The sequence below is a fragment of the Corylus avellana genome, chromosome 10, assembly GCF_965113065.1.
Source record: "Corylus avellana chromosome 10, dhCorAvel1.hap1.2, whole genome shotgun sequence".
In the NCBI taxonomy this organism is placed as follows: Eukaryota; Viridiplantae; Streptophyta; class Magnoliopsida; order Fagales; family Betulaceae; genus Corylus; species Corylus avellana.
Window position 1 is genome coordinate 5033769 of NC_142499.1, and position 25472 is coordinate 5059240.

At 34.9% G+C, this 25472-nt stretch overlaps 3 protein-coding genes across 7 annotated transcripts; all 3 read right to left on the bottom strand.

Annotated features, from left to right (window-relative positions):
- Positions 1-5931: 5931 nt before the first annotated feature.
- On the bottom strand, positions 5932-8100 carry LOC132192012 (rho GTPase-activating gacO-like protein). 2 transcript variants are annotated; one of them, XM_059607188.2, is made up of 3 exons: positions 8028-8100; positions 7754-7919; positions 5932-6634 (listed from the first exon to the last, which is right to left on the bottom strand). In XM_059607188.2, the coding sequence occupies exon 3, from the start codon at positions 6585-6587 to the stop codon at positions 6168-6170; it is 420 nt and encodes a 139-aa protein (XP_059463171.2). In that variant the 5' UTR covers positions 6588-6634; positions 7754-7919; positions 8028-8100; the 3' UTR covers positions 5932-6167. The 2 variants fall into 2 exon arrangements, with proteins under 2 accessions (XP_059463171.2, XP_059463170.2); XM_059607187.2 differs by having other exon boundaries at positions 7754-7930; positions 8028-8095.
- Positions 8101-12423: 4323 nt separating this feature from the next.
- LOC132162560 (transcription termination factor MTEF18, mitochondrial) lies at positions 12424-17695 on the bottom strand. Of its 4 annotated transcripts, XM_088510893.1 has the most exons (5): positions 15467-17695; positions 14100-14315; positions 13607-13828; positions 12970-13014; positions 12424-12822 (listed from the first exon to the last, which is right to left on the bottom strand). In XM_088510893.1, the coding sequence occupies exon 1, from the start codon at positions 17437-17439 to the stop codon at positions 15670-15672; it is 1770 nt and encodes a 589-aa protein (XP_088367019.1). In that variant the 5' UTR covers positions 17440-17695; the 3' UTR covers positions 12424-12822; positions 12970-13014; positions 13607-13828; positions 14100-14315; positions 15467-15669. The 4 variants fall into 4 exon arrangements, with proteins under 4 accessions (XP_088367019.1, XP_088367020.1, XP_059428790.2 ...); XM_088510894.1 differs by lacking the exon at positions 12970-13014; XM_059572807.2 differs by having other exon boundaries at positions 12424-13828; positions 14100-14244.
- A 2469-nt stretch (positions 17696-20164) lies between these two features.
- On the bottom strand, positions 20165-25245 carry LOC132161622 (UBP1-associated protein 2C). The gene is made up of 7 exons (XM_059571781.2): positions 25010-25245; positions 23439-23559; positions 23067-23210; positions 22593-22789; positions 22422-22497; positions 20578-20918; positions 20165-20452 (listed from the first exon to the last, which is right to left on the bottom strand). Exons 1-6 carry the CDS (start codon positions 25135-25137, stop codon positions 20580-20582), a joined length of 1005 nt encoding a protein of 334 aa, XP_059427764.1. The 5' UTR covers positions 25138-25245; the 3' UTR covers positions 20165-20452; positions 20578-20579.
- Positions 25246-25472: the final 227 nt, after the last annotated feature.

Here is a 25472-nt window from a genome sequence, read left to right on the forward strand (position 1 = left end):
ACCAGTAAGAAAGACGGGTAAATGTACGCACAAACAATTAATTCTCCATCCTAAACCTACTGTCATCTCTTACTTTCTTATAACTAATTATTGGCTTTAACATCGAAGGTAGAGTTGCCACCCTCTCCCTTCCGTGCGTCGCTCTATTACTAATGCTCTTACTGTTTTGCTAGCCACCACGCATGACAATTGCGTTAGCATTTATCATGTGATTATATAATTAAATCTAAAAAATATAATTTAAATAATAAAATAAATACACTCAATTTCCCTTAAAATGAATAGAATCCTATTCTTATGAAATAAGACGGGAGAGATACCAATGTATAAAGATGAGAGAGGCTTATATGCGGTAGTTTGAACTTTAAAACTACCGCAATCTGCGGTAGTTTGAAACTATATGTGGTAGTTTCCTTGGATGGCTGAGATCGTCCAAGGGTAATAAAATATTAATTTTTAAAAAAAGAAATAATATAAAACTCATTAATTATTAAACAAATCAATAATTAAAAAATAAAAATATTAAAAAACTAAAACTATTAAAAAAATAAAAGAAAAAGAAAATAAAAAATGAAAGGAATGGCCAAACCACCCCAGTTTGGCCAAGGGGGTGGCTTAAGCCACACATGGCCAAAAGACCAAAAGAAAAGAAAAAAAAAGAAAAGGTTTTGGGGGTGGCCGAACCACCCCCGTTTGGCTTGGGGGTGGTTTCGGCCACCCCCTACGGTTGGTATGGGGGTGGCCAAAACCACCTTAAGGCCAAGGGGGTTCCACCCCTAAAACCCAATTTTTTTATTTTTCTTTTTTCTTTTGGTCTTTTGGCCATTTGGTGATGGTCGAACCACCCCCTTGGCCATGGGAGTGGCCGATGCCACCCCCATACTAGCTGTAGGGGGTGGCCGAAATCACCCCTATGGCCAAGGGGGTGGTCCGGCCACCGCCAAAACCCCAATTTTTTTTTTTTTTTTTTTTAGCCATTTGGGGGTGGCCGGACCACCCCCTTGGCCATGGGGTTAATCAAGCTACCCCTTTAGCCAAAATGGGGTGGCATTTTTTATTTCTTATTTTCCTTTATTTTTTAATTATTGATTTTTTTAATAATTAATGAATTTTATTACCCTTGGACGATCTCAGCCGTCCAAGGATTGCGGTAGTTTCAAACTACCCGCATATAAGCCTCGCTCCCTATAAAGATATTCTAGGCACCCAGATTGAAGGACCCTTTTTATCATTAAGAAACTCAAAAGCATTCTCCGAACCCTTGAAATGATTATACTATAAAATAAATATTATAAGGACAATGAATTTTTCCACACTTAATGATTTTTTCCAATGCGTTTGACCGCATCTAAATACGGTGATGTGAAAGCATAAAAAAATGATACCGTTTTTTTTTTTTTCTTTTTTTAATTCTTCCAAATTTTATTAATTCTATTTTTCGGACGGGAGAATCAAGGCCTTACCCCACAGAAGTCAAAACTACGTGTCGTCTCTCTCGTGGTACTCTTGGAAATTAAACTTAAGGATTAATTATATTTTATGGCATATGATTTCCGTTGAATTTGATTGGTCAATTAATTTAAAAGGTTTTACTATACCCACGTAATCAAATCCTTTAATATTTGTTTCAATCTCAATTCTTTATGATTTGCATGGATAATTGAACGTAGTTTAACATATTTAATTAAAAAAAATGATAGACATACAATTTTGGCCAAACTTTTCTTTTATGTAGTCATTTAAAAAAAAAAAAAATTATAAAGTAATAACATCCTGTAATCTTTTCTTATTTGATATTTTTTTTTTGAAAAAAAAAAAATTGTATTTTTCTTCAGAAAAATTGTCATTAAAAAAAAAAGGTCATCATTCTCAAGAAAAAGACCATTTTTTTTTTTTAAAAAAAAATACCAAATAAGAAAGAACCACATATGATGTTATTACTTCAGAATTTTTTTTTTTTAATTAATTTTTTTTTTTTAAAAAAGACTATATAAGAGAAAAGTTGGGCCAAAGTTATGCCTCTAAGTTGTGGTTTTATCATTCTTCTTTAATTAAATAGGTCGAGTTAGAGTTAATTTATATAGTCTTATATTCATATTTTAACACGACCTAAATTCAACCCGCGACATAATGATAAATAATTTATAACAATTTATGACATGACCTACAAAACAACATGAACAAAATATAAAATTAGAAGGTTATGATCGAGATGTTTGACTCATTTAATTAAATGAGTCGGATTAAGATTAATGTATATAGAGTTTGTTGGGTGTGCGTTTGAAGAACCTAAAAATGTGATTAATGTATTTTTTACTTAAAAATTCGATTTCTCAAACATAATCATAAACAGGTTCATAATCTTCTACACGTACCTCAATACGAACCGAATTCAATACACGAACACGAATTACTATTTCTATCCAAAATCACTAGTAGCTCATTGCAAACAAACTACCCCAAAATTCTTAATGACCATGAGATTTGATCCTTACAATTCTTTTAGGGGATATTTGTGTGTGGGGGCATATATGAGCCTCGGAAGAATGTACGAAAATTGATATACAACAATAATTGCTGAAAACAGGAGAAGGTGTCCCCTACTCCCGAGTCCCTACCAACAAATATGGGTTGCGTCGAGAAATCGGTAAAGGGCCCCACCCGAACCACTTTTGAACGATTTGACCCGTTATCAGTCCTTGATGAGCAAATTGACATGCCACAGCACCTTTCCCCCACTCCAAAAGGAAAAGAAAAATGATTGAAATAAATTAAATAAATAAAAGAGCATACTGCCAACTAACGAAGTTCTCCTTCAAATGTCTTTCAGTAATTATCAAGACCTTTCATATTAAATAATAAATATTAATTTAATAAAAATTTATGTATGATATAATAATTTAAAACTAAAGTGAATCATCCATTTCTTGCACTTAAAGTGGCCCTATTGCTAGCAATTTAGGCCCCTTTTTTTTTTTTTTTTTTTTTTTTTTTTTTTTTTTTTTTTGGTGATAAGGCTTACTTATTTTGAATAACTGTATACCTCAAGTGTAGGGAATTAAGTCCTAAGAGGTTGTTCAATTGGCTGGAAACCACGTCTTATGAAGTGGAAATAACTAGGTCGAATCCCTCATCCCCTCTTGTATAGACATGTCAAAAAAAAAAAAAAAAGTGTAGGGAATTAGATTTTATGACTTTTAAAGCGATGTCGTGATTTACATGAGGTGGCAACATAACAACATATATACCACTAAATGCAGTGAAGTTTGATATGTACTATGAAATGATTCATCTTTCAAGTGAAATGAAAAGAATCGCCCAAGCAATTAAAAAATTCAACTAGTATGCTTACTAGTAAATTACTGATAGCACTAAGTGTCGAGAATTATATATATAGGATTAAACAAAATAATTTACGTAGGAGAGCAAAAGGAAATCAAGGAGGGATATACAAAAACCCAAAATCTTATCAGGAGTTTACTCCAAAATCTGGGAATAATGCTAGAGTAATGATATAATCTAAACCCCGCATTAGGTTTCGTCTCAAATCTTGTTTTTGCAGTCTCTAAAAGGTAGTTCAATTGATTGGGAATCACGTTTCATGAAACAAAAGTCAATAGTTTGAATCTCTCTCTCCTTGTACGGACATGTAAAACAAAATCTTGTTTTTGCAAATAAAAAGATAAGTTGAGCTGATCCAAGGAAGGCAGAATTGGACTGTCACTTGGAATCTTCCAATCCTCTATGCAAGCCCAAAAAAATGAAGATAAAGCCCAAATCTTAAATTGTACTTTGTACGGGGCAGATTGGCATTATTTCATGTCTCACTATTGCCTATTTTTTGGGCAATCAAATCCTGAGTTTAAGAATTTTTGTCCTAGTATCTTGTTAGAGACTGCTTTGCTCCAACCCTGTCTCGGATGGAGGGAAGTAGTTTGGCCATAAAAATGCCACAAAAGAGAGATGAAATTTGAACCTGAAACCTCATTGCCTCAACCAGCTATCAAAACCATTGTCTAAAACGGAAAAACAGAGCTTAATAAGGGGGTTCAATTATGCAACACAGGCATATTTCAGAACCTAAACATCCATAGAATGGGAATACATGATTCATCCAATGGGTGTAGTAAGGCAAACAATTTTTGACAAGATCAGCAAATCCGGCACGAACTCGACACAAAATTAGCGAATTAGAGTTGAAATGTCTAATTCGTTTAATTAAATAGGCTAAGTTAAGACTTAAAATTGACCTATATTGTCTTATACCTGCATCTTAACATGCAAATACAAATTGCCACCCTTAGGTTGTAGGTTAGCTTGTTTTTCTCTTCCTGGTGCTCCCACCAAATCCAACTTAATGTGCTAAAGAAGATAAATAATGAATTAAAAAAAAACTCCGGTTAATGAGAAAATGAATAGCCAGTTGCACATTACAAAGTATGCCAGCACAAATACAACACTCCTATGATCCTATCTTCCCAAAAACATGCATAGAAATCAAGAAACCGCCGATCCTAGACATTTGGGGTTGGAGATCAACCTTAACCTTTTCCTTCTAGAGCATTCAATTGCGACAATATCTCACCTTCGCATTCGGATAACCAATGTTCTGGTCTCCATTGTGCATGACTAAACCATCTAAACTACATCTCCTTCGGTATGGTGCTATCAATAAGTTTTTAAGTAAATTCAAAGAAATATGTTCATGTGTAGAAGAAGCATCTTGAACGGGTACATTCACAGGTGCATGTTATTGCAGTTGCTTTATTCGAAATCAAACCTAAACTAAAGAGAGGATCTTGATCACCTTAAAGAAGAAGCACAATCCAAACCTGAAAAATAAACTCGGCCAAAAGCTGAAATTTGGAATCTGAACCTGCTTTTCTTTTGATAGGTAGAATCTGAGCCCTGGTATTTTGTATTACACATACACAAGTGCAGAAACAATCTCAGTTTAGGTACTCTCTGCATGTACATAAACTTATTTCCTACTATCATAGAATGACCACTATAAACAGGCTTCCCATAATATTTTCGTTGATATTTCCCAGACATTGGATTCCCTTATATGTCGGCATTCCAGAACAAAGTAAACCAAGAACCATACCAATATTCAATGACTAGGGAGCACGTCCAAATAAACCAAAACCAAGATTCACCAACCATCAAACCTACCTTCAACATGTTTGATCTTCAACATGTTCGCTACATATAATGGGAAAAGCAAGCATATACTTTGTAGTATACATGAGATGACTACGGCATCATATGCATCATGAGATATTCTTCAACTAATTGACAATGCAATTGCATGTAACATAGCAAAGTTGGCAGCACAGTAATGCAAGAAAAATATTAAAAGCCAAATATAAAGTATTTAATAGAAATCCATAATTTTCATTACTTACCTCCTTTCAAGTGTTCAAAGATCATCTGTCATCAATGAGCAAAAAGACTCTAACCCTGGACAGGTATCTGTCTACTTGTCATAAGAAGTTAATAAGTGTCTAATGTAGCATATTTGGATTAGCAACATGCATCATGTTTCAGCAGTCCATTTCAAGAGTCATATCTTTGATCAATGCTTCAGTTTGCCGGTGTTAACTCACAACATTTATCCTCTCATTTCCAGCTCCAGGCCTTCAGTTTCGTTCTCTGAGCCCTAACCTGCATCAAATATCTCATTGCTGCTGCTGCAGCATTTTGGATATCGTGAAAACCTAAGTTTCTGGATTCCCTTAAATGTGCTCATTCATCCACACATCTGCCCAAATTTCATGCTCTATTTTGCATGCAGCAGTGTGCTTTGGGGAGGGGGTGGAGAGAGAGAGAGAGGGAAAAGGAGCAACGTAATTTAAGATTAATGTAGTAACATAAAAGTTTGTCTGCAAGGGGAAAAGAAGCTTCTGGTCACCAACGATGGAAGTCAAATAGCAGAAAAGTAGCAAATATTTTTTAAATGTGGTAGCTCCATGCAAAATTCTGGCAGTATAATCTGTTCCAAGACCTCCCAATCAAAATCATTCATTCAGAGGAAATGGAACTCACGATATTACAAAAACATATTATAGCAAAGAAATTATGGGAATCCATATGTAGGTTAACAAAGCCTCAATCCCTACCAAGGGAAAGGAAGGTGCACAACCATCATAATAGCTAGTCGAAGCTCACTTGCACTCAACACCAGCTTCAGCAGCCCGGCGGGGTTTGTTTTTTCTCCTACTTCCATTTTGTCGGAGTCCAGCGGACTTCGTTGGATCATCAGGACTTGACTTTGTTCCAATGCCACTCTCAACTCCAACTGAATCAGTATTTTCTTTGACCTGGGCAGACCTCTTCCTCTTCCGCCTATTCTCTATAATACCCTGACTTTTCACATCTTTTCTAGAAATATTACCTTTGGCATCCTCGCCATCTTCTGCAATCTTTTCAGCATCTTCTTCTTCTTCTTCAATTTCATCCTTCAATGGTTTTTGAGGCCTTCCTCTTCTCCTGTATGCTGGAATTTTTTCTTCTTCACCACTTCCAGGATCCTCACGAGTGGCAATAGCAGTTTGCTTCTTCCCTTTTCCTCTACCTCTACCCATGATAAAGAAACTCCCGAAAGAAAATTTTGAACAATTCAAGAAGATTTCTGCAAAGTCAAGTAGATAAACTTAGAGGCCTAAATTAAAATGTAGTAACTGAAACTGCAAATTCATATTGACACAAAAATTAATATATTTCATCTTCCACAGCCAAAAAGGACTCAAAGAAATTAATATCATGCCAACAATAAAGTTGAGAACGAATCAGTTGGGACACATAACCTGAGCCAAAACCAACAATCTTTAAAGAAGAGGACATATCCTCAGCTTTACTAGAAACGAAAGGGAATAATCACTCCATCATGAAAACATATAATAAATCTGTATTATACCCTCTTTTAATTGCTGAGAAAGCCGAGGAATATAAAAGAGAAGAAAATACAAGCTTGAATGAAATTGCTTAATGATGCTTTAGTTTCCAAAACATGAGAACTCACCTCAACCATACCGAAAAGTTCTATAAAATACATTCGATGGATGTTATGTTGTTTATGAGGTCCTATTTGACAAAATTTATATATTCCCAATTTTAGTTGGCTTTTTCTTTTTACAACCTTCCTAGCAACCAATTCAAGCATCAGTAGAGTCCACACTCAACAAGGGAAAACCAGTGGAAACAAACATATCATGAACAGACAAAAAAAAAAAAAAAACATGGGATAAATAAGCGAGATGAAAGTAAATATCACAAATCAATTCATGCTGTTTATAGAACCATATTCAACCAAGCAGACTATATCAATCGCCAAATAAACAGAAGGAATCCATTTTACGATCAAAACAAAGACAAATCGATGCTAACAAAATAATAATAATAATACAATAATCCTCAGTTTGGTTGTTTAGAAAACTGAGTAAAAGAAACCAACAAGAGAAACGCAGATCCTACGTCTTCTGTTGTTTTGGATTCCAGAAAAAGAAATACTCACCTAATCTAAGACCAATTTTTCTCAGTGAAGTAGAGGTCTTTCATTTCTCAGTTCCCAAACAACGAACAATCGATGATTTAAAATATGAATTTAGTTTCTTTTCCTACTAATTCTCAGCAAACCAAACAAAGAATGAACCTTTTCAAGAAGCAAAAAACTTCGGCCAGAACATACATCACTTCCTCATATATAATATGTTTGATAGAAAGAGAGAAAACCAACAGAAATGAAGCTGACCTCATAACAAGCATCCATTTCCTGCATGTAAAAGGCAAAACCCATTTCTCAAAATCTGATTATACCAATCAAGAAACCATTAAAACCTCGAGAAACAACCGGGTTTGTTTCTGTTGACAGCTTCAACGTGAAGTAGCAGGGGCCAAAAAGTGGTGGAATCTATGATCTGAATGAGAACTAATGAAAACCCAGATCAGTAAACGATGTCACTAAATAAAAAAGTTAGCATAAAAGATTGAAGCTTGAAGAGATTTCTCATAAGTCATAGCCGTACTGTGTTTGAGAGCTTAGCCAAAGAGAGGAAGAAAGAGGCAGGAACTAGGAAGAAAGTAAAAGGAGCAGAAAATGGTTGAGAAGTTAGAAAGAGTGTCTTTTTATTTATTTATTTATTTTTTCCTCCTGCCAAGGGTCCCATTGGAAATCAGTTAAAAAAAAAAAAAAAAAAAGTATACGTAGGGTAAAAAAATTGGAGCGAGTGTTACGCCCAGATGTACCACTTTTTATTTATTTATAGGGTAATTTCACTTACATCCATTACGTGATTTTTGCAAATACTGCTTCAATGTTTAAAGTCTCTCACATTGGTATATAAAATTTTTTGTAAAATTCTAACAAAAATATGTGAAATTACTAAAATATTTTTACTAGAATTACTCATTCCATCGTTTAATTTAACTGTAATATGTAACGGAATGAAGCATATGAAAGAAAATCAAAGTTTGATACACTAAAATAAGAGACTTTGAACATTGAAAAGTGTTTATAAAAAACGCGTAACTCGTGGGATAAGTGAAATTACTCCTTTATTTATTATTATTATTTTTTTCTCCAATCAGGAAGGCGGTGAAAGGTTCACGGGAGTAATCACATTTGACTTATTTTAAGGGGTCGAAATGTAAATTTTCATAAAGAATGTAGTTGGATTCAATTAATTATTTTAGCTCACCAAATATTAAAAACTTTACTGCTGATAAGACATGACTTTAAAATATAGATTTTTTAAAAGAAAACAAATTAAATAAAATAATAAATGCGGATAGTTAAAAATAAAAAGTAAAATATAGGTATTTTGTAAAAATGAGTAAATAAAAAAAAAATATTTTTTAATTAAAATTATATATATATATATATTGCTAAGCCAACGTGAATGCACTAAATAGTATACATGGCTCTTGTACATCATCTTCTTGGTCAAAGCCAAGATTAATAAGTCGTTAAATGGTTTAGTCTTCTCCCTTTTAATAAATAATTGATAAGAATGTGGGGGGTTGTCCATGATAATATAATTTTGGGTGATTTTTTTTTTGTTCCTGTGTTTGGGAAGTTCTTCTTGAGTTGGTTCCTGACTTTGTGTTATTGACTTATTAGTCTTATATAGCCCGTTGTTTCTTTGTTTTTAACATGGCAGGAGTGTCAATATGGGCCTGCAAAAGAGCTCTATATTTGGTTTTTGGCATGATGCATTTTGTTGTGAGGAACCGACTTCTCAATTCCGTTCCTACATACGACAAACTGTTGATATAGTGACTATACACCACTAGCCCAGGGGAGGATTTACAACGAATAAGGAGATTAGAAGATTTGTCTGTAATGGACTTAGTTAGAGCACTTCGATACTCAAGTTAGTTTTGATGAGGCAAGAGGGAATTTCAGAAAAGTAATGATAGGTTCGATTAACATTACTTGAACGAATACTCTCATGCTCCTTTTATAGGATTTGGTCCCTCGCACCCTCTTTTAGAGTTTTAGGAATTCTTGTCAATAGTCAGTTATTGACATGGAGATTCATTTTTCAAGTTTGTTAGGGGGAGTGCATGGAGTAAGTAGGACATTGGCGGAGCTATCATAGTCCTCAATCGGCTATTGAGGACTGTATTTTGATGAGAGTGCACCCGAGTCCGGCACGAGTTGTTTGGGTCGCATGCCTTCGAGCCCTCTATGCTTTAGCAATGGGTTGCGGCCACTTAGGCCCTTCGTCCATAGGTCATCGACCTTTTGTAGTGATCTTGGTAGATTGCTTTTCCAATAGGCTTGTGAGTTTTTTCCTTGTTTGGGGGGTTATGGGGCTGATTGTGGTATACCCTTAATTTGTGTTCTGGTTTTGTTTTGTATTTTGTTTTGTATTTTTTATTATTATTATTCTTATAAATAAAGCCTATTCATAAAAATTATCTAGTATTCATATTCGAATGAACCTATCTTTTTCCTTTTCCAAAATTTTGGTGAATAATCAAAATCATGTTATAATTTATAAAAAAACCAGCTTGATCTGTTTTTTAATATTTTTAAGAGTTTTGTATTTGAATTATTTGTTAATTTTTTTTATTTTGAGAGAGAAAAAATGAAGGACATAAAACAAAAGTTTGAACTACGGAGCCATCACCCCCGTCCATGACTCATGAAAAAGTACAATAGGTTTTTTTTTTTTTTTTGCAAGCTAAAAGTACAATAGATTTAAGTAACGTTTTATTAGGAAAAGATAGAAAAGAAAATGATGGCTAACATTATTATTATTATTTTTTTTTTTAGTTACGGTAGAAATAATTGTGAAATAAAAATACGTAGTTTCTATCATTACTCATTTTCCAATTAGTAATGATATATACTGCATTTTTATTTTATAATTATCTCACAATATTGATGTGGCAGTCTCAACCAACCTTTGGTCAATCATTGTTAAAAAAAGATACATGGGTTGGTTGGGATTGTCGCATTAGCGTTGTACGATAGTTCTGGGATAAAAATGTAGTTTCCACCCTTACTATTTTTCAATGAGCAATGTTATATACAACATTTGTATTCAATAGCTACCACAATGCTGACGTCAACCAACCCTAGATTTTTTTTTTTTTTTTACAAGAATTGATTTAATGGTTGGTTGAGACTGCAATGTTAGCATTGTGATATGATTATTTGATAAAAATGTAATTTCTAGCATTACTCTTTTCAATTTAGTTTATTAAACTAATATTTGTCTTTAGAGCATATGCTTTTCACAACCTTTTTTGAAAAGAATAATACTATATAATATCACACTAATATCTTACAAGTATCTCACTATGTTGATGTGACAGTATTAATCCACGATATTGCCACATCAACATAATGAGATATTGGTGTAATATATTATTATTATTATTTAAAAATATCATGTGCTTTAAGGAAAGACATGAATTTAATATACAGAATTTGAAAGAAAAAAAATGAAAATTGGTTGCTGGGAAGTGTGAACCATAACCCAACTTGTCGTTATTAGAGGAACTTACATGGAACTTTCAAAGGCATATATAGAGTAATACAAGTAGACAGTAATGTCTTGTTATACGTTATGCTGGAAAAAGTCTGTCTCAATCGACCTAATTTGGAGCGAAGCTCATGTTCAATGTTTTGGAATTTTACCAATTCCTGTGAGACCCACAAAATTACATTAGAGAAAAAAAGAAAAAGAAAAAAAAGGCCCAATCACGATGCCCTAATGGTGAGCAGCCTAATTTCCTAAACCTAACATATGACTTTGCTTAATCAACTTTAATTAAATGGGATAAAAAGAAAAAAATAACGTTACCCATTTCACACGGGTTACATTTCACACCTATTTTATTACCCATTTCACACGGGTGATGTGGTATGAGCCAAATGAAAATAGACTGGTTTTTTTTTTTTTTTTTTTTTTAATTTTAATTTTAATTAATTTATTTATTTAAGTGGCGATTTAGAAAAAGAATGGAGGAAATATTAAGGAATAACTTCACTGAAGATCTCTAAACTTCCACTCGATTTGACAAATCCCCTTAAACTTCAAAATCTCTTAATTTAGTCCCTAAAACTTTTAATTGCTCTCAATTTGAACCCATCTGTCAAATTTAGCTGTTAGAAATACAAAAAAATGACCAAAATATTCCTGATTTTTGTTTTGTTTTGTTTTTTTAAATAAAAAAACATTTTGGAATTAAGGATGAAGTTAAAATTTTATAAAAAAAATCAGGAGTATAAACGTCATTTAACGTTTAAAATCTGACGGAAGGGTTCAAATTGATTACAATTAAAAGTTCAGGAGACTAAATTGAGAAATTTTGAAGTTTGGGGAGAGAGAATTTGTCAAATCGAGTGAAAATTCATGAGTCTTCAGTGAAATTACCCCAAATATTAATTCTAGCTAAGCCCATGGTGTATATCCATGATCTAAACGACAAAGGAAAAATCACTAAAATATATATCATATAAATCTGAAGGTTTTCCAATAAAAAGGTGTGTCAAATTCAGTCCTTCAATTCTCATCTAATTAAAATTTAGTTCATAGGATTTTTATTTTAGCACATCAGACAAATCAATTAATGCCGTATTACTATCGTTTGACATGTCATGTGCTAACCCTACATGTCAAGTGATACAATTACTTCAAATTGATTTGGGGCATTGATGAATAATGCTCAGAATCTCCCCAACAATATCCAGCATTTAGAAGGTCCAGCATGTTAAAAGAACTGCCAATAAAGCAGACCACCGAATTGCGAAGTTGGCAGTAATGTTAGTTGAGGACCGAGTGTGGAGGGAGACGTTTCCAGTCTGTGTAACAGATATTGTAGTTGCTGAGAGCAAGCTTCTTTTGATTAATGAAATTTGGAATCTCAATTCAAAAAAAAAAAAAAAAGAAAAAAAAAAAGCTTGACGTAAATTCTCAATTCCATAAATTAAGGAAAATGATTTTAGGATTTAACTGGATCTTGCGGCTTGATTGGCTTCTGTCAGCATCCTCACAGCTCATGTAAGGCGAATATTCCTTCCCTCCTTTTGACTCTCCCCTGTCCTCCATAAGTCATAGTAATGACTTCTTTTTTCATGAATCATGGGAAAAAGCTTCCAAGTTGGGAACCAAATCTATCCAATCCACAATAGGCAATGGCACATAAAATAAAAAAAATAAAAAAAGAAAGTACAGGGTGATCTTGCTGCTCTTTGTTAAGGATGAACTTCTCCATTTACCCTGTGGTCTTAATTAGAATGTGAGTTTTATTAATACCATCTTATTACAACAGTTTTTCTCATGTCGAACAACCACCAAATCGTATCTGCAAAAGAAATGAAATGTAAGCAATGGAGCCTGTCAGGAGTACTAGTAAAGAATAACTCCGATGTTTAAGTGTTTAGGAGATGGGTATTGTAACATGCATAGAGTCAGAGTCTTGAGCAAGAGCTAAAAGACCCTAGTGATTTACCTTTCATAGGAGTTCTCATGCAACCGTTTCCATATCACAATCCCTCTTCAACATGTAATTGACCCCAAGTTAGTCTTGATTTAAGCATCATCCCAACACATCTTACAAAAGAACAACCACTCCTATCTTAATCTTTGTTCTAACAGCAGTAATAAACTCTTTCGAAGTCAAAATTACACAGCTGCAAAATTTTCTTCACTATGGTCTTTGACTCTTGACTCACCAAGAGCAAGTATTCAGGTTCTCTAGGGGCCGTTTGCCATTGGCTTGAAAAAAGAAAGTGGCCTGGAACTGTAGTAAGATTTGATTGATGTGAAAAAAAAGTAAAAATGTTTTGTATGGAAAGTAAAAAAAATTGTTTTGTATTTTTTTTTTTATTAAAATAGTAATAGAAAAAGATTATTGATGTGATGTAAAAAGTAAGAATGTTGAGAGTTGAATTTGAGATGAATAATATGAGACTTTTTTTTGGTCCATTGGCAAACAACCCCCTAAAATCTTCTTGGAATGGTTAGAATCAGTTGCAACCATTACGTACAGAAAATGATTGGCTAAAAGGACTTTAGGCAATATGTAAAGTTCTATGCTCGCATGAATATTTTGAGAAAAGAATTCATCGGAACATATAAAAGCTTGCCTTGTGTCGAAAGTTCCCACCCTTGGGTGGATTATACCACTGCATTCCTTGACTATGAATCCATATTGGGAAACCCATCAATCATCTAATGGTAGGAGTCTGTTATAACGAGGTTCAGCACATCTCAGCATTTGATGCAAAGTGACTAACCAGATTATCTCTTTCGCAGTTACATTATCTCCATGGAAGACTCAGCAGCATCACCACTGGAGGCGGCTGTGCCTGCCACAAGACAGTTTTCAAGATATATGTCAACATGTAGCATGTTTGTTTCTGATGTTTTTGTAAATCAACACCAAAAAAACAGCTACTCACAATAAAAAAAAACAAAACACCAAAACAGCCGTTTAATTAGTGTAGTTGGTAAAAATTCTCATCAATGGAATGTTACTTAACCCACATGCACGATGCCAAAAGTTACAGGAAATGTCATCAACATATCATTTTGTTTTTATTTTTTCTGGTAAAATATTTTATAGAGTTGAAAAATCACCATTTTAAAAAGCTGATATTGCAACAACTCTCTTTGAATCTTTTTGGAAGGCTGAGCTGCTAAGATTTTCTTTGTCATTGAAGGTGACTGTGGCTAAGATTTCACCCCATTGAGCCTCCCACTATCAGCAGCTCATAAGTATCTGCTGCACATGGCCAAAACAACGAAGAAAGTGACAAGCTTTGCTCATGGAAATAGTAAGAACTGCAATGTTACCTGTCATTTCAATGCACATTAGCCAGGCATGGGTTAGACAAATATATTGTAGTCATCGGGTAATCTGATATAAAGTAAATATTGACAAGCAATGCTCTAGGTAATGGTTAGGAAGAGCGTTAGGATGAATACAGATCAAGAGAGCACATTTTATACATAATTGAAACTTGATGGGAAAATTTTCCATTGCTTGCTACTTTATTGGCCCCATCAAACACCCCCCCCCCCCCCCCCTCCCCCCCCCAAAAAAAAAAAAATCAGATTAGCCGAGAGCACAAAAGTCTTTGTTACTCTAATATGTCTTCATGTTTCTCCTCCATATTGTACGATTACTTTGATTTCTCCCATCTCATTAGCAACTTATGATCAAGAATTACAAACTGGAAGTATCGGTGGAAAGTATTTGATTCATACAGCAGAAGAAAAGACAAACTGAAATTGATACAATTTAGATAATCTATAATTTGACTCATAACCCTAAAATTCTCCTAGATCATGCAGTAACATCAAATTACAATCTAATAAGACAAATTACTGCTGTCATTACAATAAATAGCCATGGCTAACCAAAAGGTAGAACCAATTCCAAATAACAAGTAAATGAATGAGGAGATAATATTTTCATGAGGATGGTTATAGAGCAATAGCAAGGAGTTTCAAATTCGAATAATGTGTTTATGAATGAGGTGAAGTTTTTCATGAATCCAACCATCTCAAATGACTCCCTCATTTTCTCAACGGTGCCGCCCCCACCTTCTCAGGAAAAAGTTTTAAATGAGGGGGTAGGCTATATTCAAATGGTCAATGTGCAAACAAAACTAACTTTTTGTAATAATTTCTGCATTTGCAGAACTTTGGAGGGGATCGGGTGCCCCCTCACCGCCTCTACATCTGTCCTGGCTTCTCTGGGGTGTTGGGATGAACTATACATTAGACTGAACTAATTCACTCTTTTCACATGGCATGCGAAATCATACTCTGGCTGTTAAAAATGGAAATGCTGTCTTAATTAACAAAATACACAAGAAATGGAACTGTGCTTCCTTATGTGAAAAAATGTATCCATTTTTCATGGGATGTCAAGACTCAAAATGCTTAAACACAATGGACAACAAGAAAAGAAAAAGAAAAATGAATTTAAGCAACGTTACCTGGTTTTAAATGCTTTTGTCCTTGAATTCACTTATGCGCTTGCAAACTTGACAAAAAATTGGCTTCATTTAAATATGTGGATAAAAAACCATCGATAAATTTCTCAACTTGTAGCTGTAAAAGAAAGAACTTTTCCACACCGACTTGCTGATAACTTGCAAGGCTAAACGCCAAAACCCTTAAAAGTACAAGTTAATATTTATTATTCAGAACAAAATCTTTTCTTCAAATCCTGCCAAACCTGAGGGCCGCTAGGATGATGATTCACATACTGCCTAAGAAATACACTATCTGAGCATGCAACTATAGTGCTCAAGGACAGCTTGGGATCTACTTTTCCTTGATCTTTGAGCCAATAATACATTGATAATCTAAGCTTGACCCTCTGACATGTGTATTGAAGAAATGATGGAAATTTTAATAAAGATGATATGGGATAACCCAAATCATTTACAAGAAAATCAATCTTCATTTGAATCACATCTTTTGTCTGGTTAAGAATTTGAGGTGATACTTTAATCATTTCAGAAACATCCTTCTGCTTCAAACCAGCTTTCACGATACAATCAAATCTCTCCTGAAGCTCATCTCCCTTGCCTCGGAATACCTTCAATGCTGCTTTCATTTTGTCCGAGTTCTCTACAAATCCCACGCTCAATAAAAACTTAGACCTCTCTATTTTTGATTTTAGGCCCTCTCCTGAATTTGGTAATGGCTTAACTCTATTTCCTAGAACCCAATTATTCAATTCTTGTGGGTTCTCCTGGACAATTTTACGAAGTCGCTTCTTCCCAACATTCAAGTTAGTAAGCAAGCTGTTAGTTTTCTTCAAAGTACATGAACCCAGCAATAGGGCATGAGAGCGGACAATCTTCCCAATCTCTGAAACCTCCATATCAATCTCATTCAGGAAAACAAGGCACTGCCTCAAATTCAAAACAAATTTCCCAACTTGGATTTGTGGAAACTGCAGAAACATCAAATGTATCTGGTCCATTGTGGATCCAAATTTCAATAAGAACCCAATTAGAGAAAGTGTCCTATCCCCAGAGCCCTCAAATAGAAGGCCCGGATGCTTGGCGATCAATCCAGCCAACTGCTCCTTACTGCATCCCATCTTCCTAAACAAGCAGAGAAGGCCAAACATCTGGCTCCAATTATAAGTAGTCCCCTCCAACAATTGCCCCTCAATCCAACTGATTTCCATTCCAAAACTCTTCAGCTCCTCTAAAACCTGAACAAACTCCACATCTACATTTCCAATCAAAAGATAAGGACTAGAAACAATAAACTTAATTATGGTAGACCGGCTAAGCCCCAGTTCTTCATAAGCTTGTAGTTTTGATGACAAAACCCCGTAATCATATCGAAAAACTTCTTTTGCCTCCTTATAAATCTTTCCAATCCTATTCCGCGCAATCCCATAATTACACAACACTTGATAATTCTCCAGCAACAAATCATCATCACTCAGAAACATCAAATTGCGTGGAAGAAGAGGAACATACTCAGAAGGTTTCAAACCCAAGCTCTCAAAAAAGGGCTCAAATTCATTAATGGGATGGTAACGCAACAACCGGGCAATAGACCTCCCAATATCCTCTTCACTTTCGACCCTTTTCAAAAGATTTTCGAGAAAATGCGGCGAGTTTTTACTCATATTCTCGGCATCCAAGAATTGCATGCTCCTAGTTGAATGCAAATAATCCAGCAATGCAGCTTGGGCTTTCTTCCTTCTGGGAGGAGAAAATTTACTAACGATTTTGCTATTAGCAGATGAAGCTTTATAAAAACTTTCACATGTTTCACTTTGAACAGTTCTTTTTGTTCCATAATACCGAGGGTTTGGGGCAATGTGGAAAGCCTCAGTTGGCCAAACTCGGGATTTTGATGAACCGAGGTGATTTTCACCAATATTTGAAGAAACCCATTTGAGAATAGATAGTATTCTGAGCTTCGGAAAATGGGTCATGACCAGTTTGATGAGATTTGAAAGTGCAAGATGAATACAGAACCCAGTAGGCCAATTTTTAGGCTAAATAGCAATGAGTATCAAGTCTCTGGGCTGAAATTCTTACCTTGGATTTTGATGGGAATGCGGAAATGAACAAGATTATCAACTCAGAAACTTTGAGTTGCGAACTTGCAAAGCTCCGTTCCGTTGTACTGCTGGTTATCCAGTGCAGGCCACATATTGGAGCTTTGGTCGCAGAGCCGCTAGCCCGAGTCTCCTAGCCTACAAGGGTTTTTCAACGAAAGTCCTGTGAGTGGGAGAAGTTTTATAGGTAAATTTGGCCAAATTAATGCTAAATAATTAAAAAAAAAAAAAAAAAAAGTTTTAGTTTTTTATTATCATTATTATTATTATTATTATTATTATTTAATTTTATTTATTTATTTATTTATTTTTAATTCAAAGCAGGAGTGAGGAAAAAGGGGATTATTTTTATTTAAGTTAGGATTTAGGGTTTAAGATCTAATTTTCGGAAGGTCCTGGTCACTGGTCAGAATTTTCAGTAATTAGATTGTGGCTTTGTATCTTCCGGAGGAGATGAACATTAAGGGTATGTTTGCATTTGCGTTTGAGAGGCCTAAAAATACGTTTAACACTTAAAAAATTCGTTTGAAGAAAAAAGTATCATTTTGGTAAAAAAAATTGATAGCACTTTTAAGGGTTCAAAAAGCTCAAAAATGGCAAAAACGTACTTTTGGCAAAATCTTAAAGATGAAACTTTTGCTAAAAAACTTTTTTTTGACTTAAAAGTTCTATTTTTCAAATACAATCTCAAACATGCTCTAAATAGGTTTCAAGTGACATTGGTTTAAAACTTGGGCGAAATTTTACAGTTCAACAAACTTTTTCCTCTTATCTATAAAATGGTCATTTTGATGAGATAATATATAGTGTTCGAGTGTGATCTTCATATTGTTGTTCGAGTTGCAAATGTTCCAAATTGACTTGGTGCTTTGGTTAGGAACAACTCAAAAGTTTGAAATATATCCGTGTATTAGTATAATATAATTCTCATGTGATTAACTATGCATATGAAATACCTTGAATTTATTTATTTTTAACAAGAACTAATCTAATAGTTAGTTAGGATAACAACGTCAATATTGTAAGATAGTTATTAGATAAAAATTACTAAAAAATAATATGGTTAGTATCGTATTTTGGCAGCATTTTTAAAAGAAAATACAAAAATGTTGTTGATTGGTGACGTGGGGTCTTTTAAGGTTTCTGCTTTGTTTTCTTTAAACTGTAGCGTCTCTTGCTGCAAGAGATGGCAATTTTCACACGACACGAAATTAGTAAATTTGGATTTACCTTAAATGGGTTTGCGTCATAAACGGGTCAACCAATTTATGACCCGTTTATTTTGCTCTTAACGGGTCAACTCGCGTGTCACCTGTGGGTGACCTGTTACACCCGTTTAGTTTTTTTTTTTTTTTTTTTTTTGTTACTCTTAACGGGTCAATTGACCCGTTTATGACTCGACTTATCACTTTCATTTTTTTTTAAAAAAACCATTTTCTAAGCTAAACGGGTTAAGTGGGTCATGTCGGGTGACCCGTGAAATTGTCATGTCATGTCCGGATTTGGTGGGGCTGACTCATTAGCTAAACGAGTTGTATTTGGATTTAATCTAAATGGGTCACGGGTCATTAGCCGACCCGTTTTGCCACCCCTACTCTTGCATAATGGGTAAAGCTGACAATTTAACCTGTGACACGCGAACTCGACACGTAAAATTTAGATTAGGGTTGGGCTTAAACAGGTTCGGGTCGTAAACGAGTCACCCGTTTACGACACGTTTAGTAAACATGTCATGTTGTGTCAACCCACCAGGTTCGCGGGTTGACACGTTTGACCTGTATTTTTTTTTTTGCATTAACTTTGCCCTTTGATGGTTTGGTTATTGTTTTTGAGGATTTTGTTTAGGAAGTAGAGGAAAGACGGATTAGAAAAAAGAAAAAGAAAAAAAGAATAGCCATTTTAGTATGGCTATAAAAGGTTAAAAACTATAATGAGTTTACATTCGGGTCGGGTTGTATTGGTTTATAAACGGGTAACACTACACGATTACAACTCGTTTATATAAACGTGTTCGTGTCGTATTACTCGTTTATAGACCATGTCGTGTTCGGGTTGGGGGTTCAACACGTTTAGTTAAACGTATCATGTTCAAGTTGGGCTTAAACGTGTCGGGTTGGACACAAACCCGACACTCGAACACGTTTTGCCAGCCCTTAATGGGGCCTTCAATTGCAGGACATCAGCCCTAATTTTCCCTGCCCCAAATTTTGTCCATTTTTTGGGGGAGACATCAAATCCCTTGAAAAGGGTACAATCTTCCTCTCAAATCCCTTCCTTTTCCAACCTAGAGAAAATACCAAAAAGTTATTTTCATTTCACTTACTTCCCTTTCCAAGCCTTCTGTAAAAGTTCAACGCAGGCCTTTCAGCATCAAGGCACCAAAGGACAACATTATTTCAAATTTGCTTCTCTATTTTCAATGAGAGGCTCAATTGATGCCTCTACCCTATTTATATTGAGAAAAATGCATTTCTAGAAGCTCAAGCAGGAAAACTTAACGGGTGGAGAAGAGAAACCAATATTAAGAACATAATTACTCTCAACTATTGATCCAAGCAAAGATAAAACATTAACTAGTGAGAAACTATCCCTACCACTGTAAATAAACTCGATTCCATTCTTTTTGGCTAACATTACAAGAAACAAATATCCAACAAGAAACCAATAGTAAGAACTTCATTATTAGTCTCTACTTTTAATCCAAGCAAAGATAAAAACATTAACTAGTGAGAAGCTATCCCTACCACTGTAAATAAACTCGATTTCATTATTCTTGACTAACATTACAAGAAACAATTATCCAACATTAGAGATTCCATGCCATCTTCAAATTGGCAACACCTATTCTCACCAAACAGTTTCCCAGATCCACAAAACCAGGTACCAACTGGCAGAAACCATAAGATACAACAGAATAAGTGAAAAATGAAACTACCACAGTAGTAGTAGTAGCAGTTTTTAAGATCAAAGAGAGATGGAGATTAAATATCTCCATCTTTATAAAAGACTCACGGTTATTGTTTGGAAATGTAATATGGGTAGCCGCCAATTCCCACTGGTGTTGATGGGAGTCCAAGGGGATCTTTCTTTAAGTTGACTGGTGCATAGTGAATTTGAGGTTGTGTCTGGTATGGAGCAGGTGCAGTAGGAGGACTAGGGAAAGAAGGAGGAGGGTATGATGCTACAGTTTGAGGGTAAGAGTAGCCAACAGGAACAGTGCCTGCGTGTGCATTTCCAGGCTGTTGGTATCCAGCTGCCATAGGTAAGGCCATTGGAACCACTGCTGTGGGTAACTGTGTTTGTTGTGATTTGCCCTTGTGGGAATCGGCTAGCTTCACAATAATATTCCTCCCCTGCAACCAAAACAAATTCACACAATTGCTTTTGGTACTCCCCAGAGATGATACAGGGATATACAAAGTAATCTAAGAATCTTAACTTATGGCGAGTGCTCAGGAACTATTTCAAATCAGCACAATGGAATAGCCCCCATATATAGGATTAGTACTTCAAGGCATCAGGTTTATCAGTTTAAAATTTGCAAAACAAATTAGTTTATAACTGCAAACAACACCAAAAAGTAAAGTACATGTAGCCATTAACATCGTCAACGAACCAACTATTTTGATGACAAACAAGACTTATGCAAGAGGTCCTCCTCCTTGTAAGTACCATATTCTTCCAGCAGACTTTTTCTCCAACCATTTTCCTACTGTGACTACCTGATGCAGGAGCATCTAAAAGCCCAAAGCAAAAAAGGTCCCATAGTCTGTTTTTTTTTTTTTTTTTCAATCCATTAGCTATCTCAAGACCAGTCTTTTATTATTATGTTTTTAGCAATTTTTTAAAAAAGGTCATGTGACTGGAATAAAGTTGGATGGTTATGATTTAATTGTTCTATGAAAGATGATAGGCTAGGATTCTAGGATTACTAAAGCCTATTATAAATAGCCTCTTTTGAGTCATTGTAGGGGTAATATTTTCTTCTCTAATATATGAAATTTCAGATAATGAGTTCTTGGGCTTTATTGTTCCAACTTCAATCTTATCTTCTTCCCTTTACTATAATATTGTTTATTGCAAGAATTTCTTCTTAAAACCCTTTTGTAAGCATCAATTGCTTGAAAGGTGCCATCTTTGGCTGGTTCATTCAGATCTCCTTGCCGCATCACTACCTTTACTACCTTGGTGGTAACTGTAATAGGATAAAGAGAATAACAATGGCATTTGGCACTTCCTTATCTAAATCTCTTACTCCATGGGATTGTGTTCTAGTTATTGAGACTAAACAATTGTTCTTTCTTTCATGGCGAATTATAAAGTAAAGGCAGATCAGGTTTACTTCCATCTGATTGGAATTGGGTTAAGCTTTGTTGTTGGGAAAAAACAAAGAATGTGTTTTCAAATTTTTATTTTTATTTTTATTTTTTTCTTTTGGTAAGTGACAAAAAATTATTGAATTGAGAAGAAACTCAAGCACACGGGGCATGCACGAGAGTTTCCTAAAGAATTACATTATAAAATCTATTCTACAAAATCAATAAAATAAGTTAAATGTGTTTTCAGAAATACAAGAAAGCTTGAAATATGCTGTTCTTTAGAATTAATTTTCCCCCGACAGAAAAAGGATAACATATAATATTCCTCGAAGTTGCAATCTCAAACTTGTTGTAAGCACTATTTTCTATTTTCTATTTTCTATTTCCTTTCTTTCTTATTTCTTTTTTGTATTCAGGAACAGAAAATTGGTTTCGAGCAGCAACAATCAGGCCTGTTATTTTCAAAGGGTCATGACTCATGCATGAAAAAAGCAATATTGAACATTATGACTAGACACAAGGCTTATAGTTACTTACCCCAAGCATCTTGTTTGGATCATCTATGGCCCTCTTCGCAGAGTCCACTGTCTTGTATGTCACAAAGCCAAATCCACTATACAAAAAGATTGAAAATGATGGCTGCATCAATTTAAATATTCAGAAATAAAAGAATTCCCAACAAAAGAAGAGATGGCCTTAGTGTTATACCGTGATTCATTTGTATCTTTGTCATATGCAACTGAACCTTCTTCTATATCGCCATACTTCCCAAAAAATTCAAGCAGCTTCTCACTAGTGATATCTGGTGACAAGCCCCCGATGTAGAGCTTCCTCTGGGCTAAATCTTGTGTTGTACTTGCTCCATTTAAGCCCTCACAAGCAAGATTACAAACAGCCAATCGGCCCTGAATGTATATGTTAAACCAACCAGGAAAAGAAAACAATAAACTCATTATTGTGAAGGTACTGTACAGTCAATCTGAGTAACACACTGGAATTTTTGTCTTATGGAATAACTTTGACGAGGAATGGGGAAAAATTTAAAATTCCTCTACATGCACTATAGACAATGTCTGTATGGAGAGAGTAGTTTGCCATGAGGAAAGAGATTTAATATGGGAAGGAGGATCCACTCTAAATGAGAAATCCCATGTGCAAAGATAAAAAAATGGCTTAGCTTACATCAATCATTTTACTAGGTGCTCTCAATGCACTCTGAGCTGACTCCATATTTTTGTAAGTAATGAAACCATAACCACGTGATTTTCCTGTTGCTTTGTCATAGATCACAGCTCCTTCTTCTATCTCTCCATGCATTAGAAACGCCTAAACAAGAACATACCTTCAAATGTTCAGTATACATATATGCTCTGCTCCAATTTTCTGAGAAGCCTAGAAGAAAAATAGCTAAAGGCAAAATGTTTAGTAAAAAATACAAGTGTATCAAACAAATTTAGTATCTACGAGAGAATAGTGAATATCTTTTTCCAGCTTTTATGGGACAATCACAAGCAAGACACACAAAGCACGATCAGCAATCAGCTATGCACTCACAGCACACAAGGTTTCTGAAGTGGTATTCCAGGCCAAGCCACGAACAAAAAGCTTTCGATGGACAGGATCTGCACTGGCAATACTTCTAATTTCTTCTGCAATTGAGGGATATTGGGATCCTCTTTATGTCTCAACATGCAAACAAACACACATGCACAGGGTCAATCACACGGCATACAGTCAGAAGCAACACTCATATGGGACCTTCTAACATGACACAAGCACAATATTCTCACGTAACATGGATCACTGTAAGCACATGCATACACAAACACACAAACATGAAGAACACATGTTTCAGATGAGGCAGTTACTTGTGCAGGGCTTAAAGCGATGAGGCCTGCCTCATGGTCACAACCTCATGGCTTGAATCACAAGGCACACCACATTCTACACCTCATGCAAAGCTGACTATTTTATGAGTTACTTTGCCTTTTTATATATTAACACTTTCTATGCTATCTTTTAATTATGTAAAACAATAAAAGTTCCAAAACCTTCATGAGAAGTGATAACGGAGACAACTCTCATTGATAAACATTGACTGGTTTCGCAGCCCCAAGAGTAGCTTGTATTATGGCTTTAGGTAAAACAATAAAAGTTCCAAAACCTTCATGAGAAGTGCTTAACGGAGACAACTCTCATTGATAAACATTGACTGGTTTCGCATCCCCAAGCGTAGCTTGTAATGTGGCTTATCAAGAATATATTACACTTCTTGCTGGAATTGAAATTCAAAAAACTTTCTAGCCTATGATTTCTTTCACATGATGTCTAAATAATGGTGCATCACTGCATTGTGACAACTAAAGGCATAACAGTAATCTGCACATTGAGAGATTCTGTGTCCCGATTTGCTTTTTTCTTTGGAAAAAACAATTGATAATAAGTACAAATAATTAACTTTTGATTTGGCCTTCACAAGCGACAGAAATCTAAGTGAATACAAATATACTCCCTTAATTTTCCAAGATTGAATGTACTTGTGCTACATTTCAAATAATTCACATTATCCATAAAAAATTTTATGATAAGCATTAGCATGAGATGGTTTCTTTCTTTTGGTAACCGCATGTGTCACATACAAACCAAATTCCAGAATCTATCACACAACATACAATGACCTGTCATATACCAATTTTCAATGGAATTACAAAATTTTAAAAAATAAACACTGAACTATGTTGCTCATTCGTTTTAAGGAAAGAAAAAACAGAGCAATGACTTTCAATTTTTTTATAGCACAGCTTCCCAATTTACCCAGGTGACATTTGGTTGCAAACAAAAATTAAAAGGAAAAAAGAAATTGACTTGATATTTTTCAATCCCGTGGAGGTAAAACACACATACCCCCCCAAAAAAAGAAAGAAGTTTGGTTTCAAAGTTTCACAGTGGAATCCTGATAATTGAAAAATAAATCATATCAAACAACAAAATCTTATCCTATTGTTCATATTTCAGGGCCAGAAAACGTAGGTAAGGGAATTGGAGACAAACCCAGAAGACAAAACCCATAAGAATCACCAGGGAAAGAGTGAAAAAGAGTGGGATTAGGATAAAAAGAAACGTACAGTTTAGAAAGAAGATGGACGAGCTGAGGTTTAGGGAGAGGGTCAAGCAGTAAACGCATCTCTTCCTCTGATGATGTCTCTCCGTCAGTCGATGCTTCTCCCAGCTTTCTCTTCTTCATGTCCTCCATTCTTCTTCTTCCCCTCCTTCTCTGTGTCCGTGCTGCGCAGTGTGGAAACTGGTTTAGGTATATTGATTCCCCTTGAGAGCTTGTTTGGCTTTGGAAAACGTCATAAAACCTCGGGGACTGGCTTGATGTAAAAAAAAAAAAAAAAAAAATTTATTTGAACGGCAATAATTAAAATAATAATAAATAAATAATTAAAACTAATTTATTTTTTTTTAAAAAAAAAAACTTCACTTTGAACATATAAATTATCATCTGCTTTGAATATTATATTAAATAATAAAATTTGCTTAGATTGCCACGGCCCACTAGGAATACAGTTTTCACCTAAGGGCCTG

Bases quoted from the DNA above. Each gene is read 5' to 3' on its own strand.
- LOC132161622 (XM_059571781.2), bottom strand. From the start codon at position 25,137: ATGGAGGACATGAAGAAGAGAAAGCTGGGAGAAGCATCGACTGACGGA. The intron at 22,790-23,066 runs GTAAGCTAAGCC...ATATACATTCAG, and splicing joins CACCTAGTAAAATGATTGAT to GGCCGATTGGCTGTTTGTAA. The intron at 22,498-22,592 runs GTATAACACTAA...CTTTTTGTATAG, and splicing joins AAAGATACAAATGAATCACG to TGGATTTGGCTTTGTGACAT.
- LOC132192012 (XM_059607188.2), bottom strand. From the start codon at position 6,587: ATGGGTAGAGGTAGAGGAAAAGGGAAGAAGCAAACTGCTATTGCCACT.
- LOC132162560 (XM_059572807.2), bottom strand. From the start codon at position 17,439: ATGACCCATTTTCCGAAGCTCAGAATACTATCTATTCTCAAATGGGTT.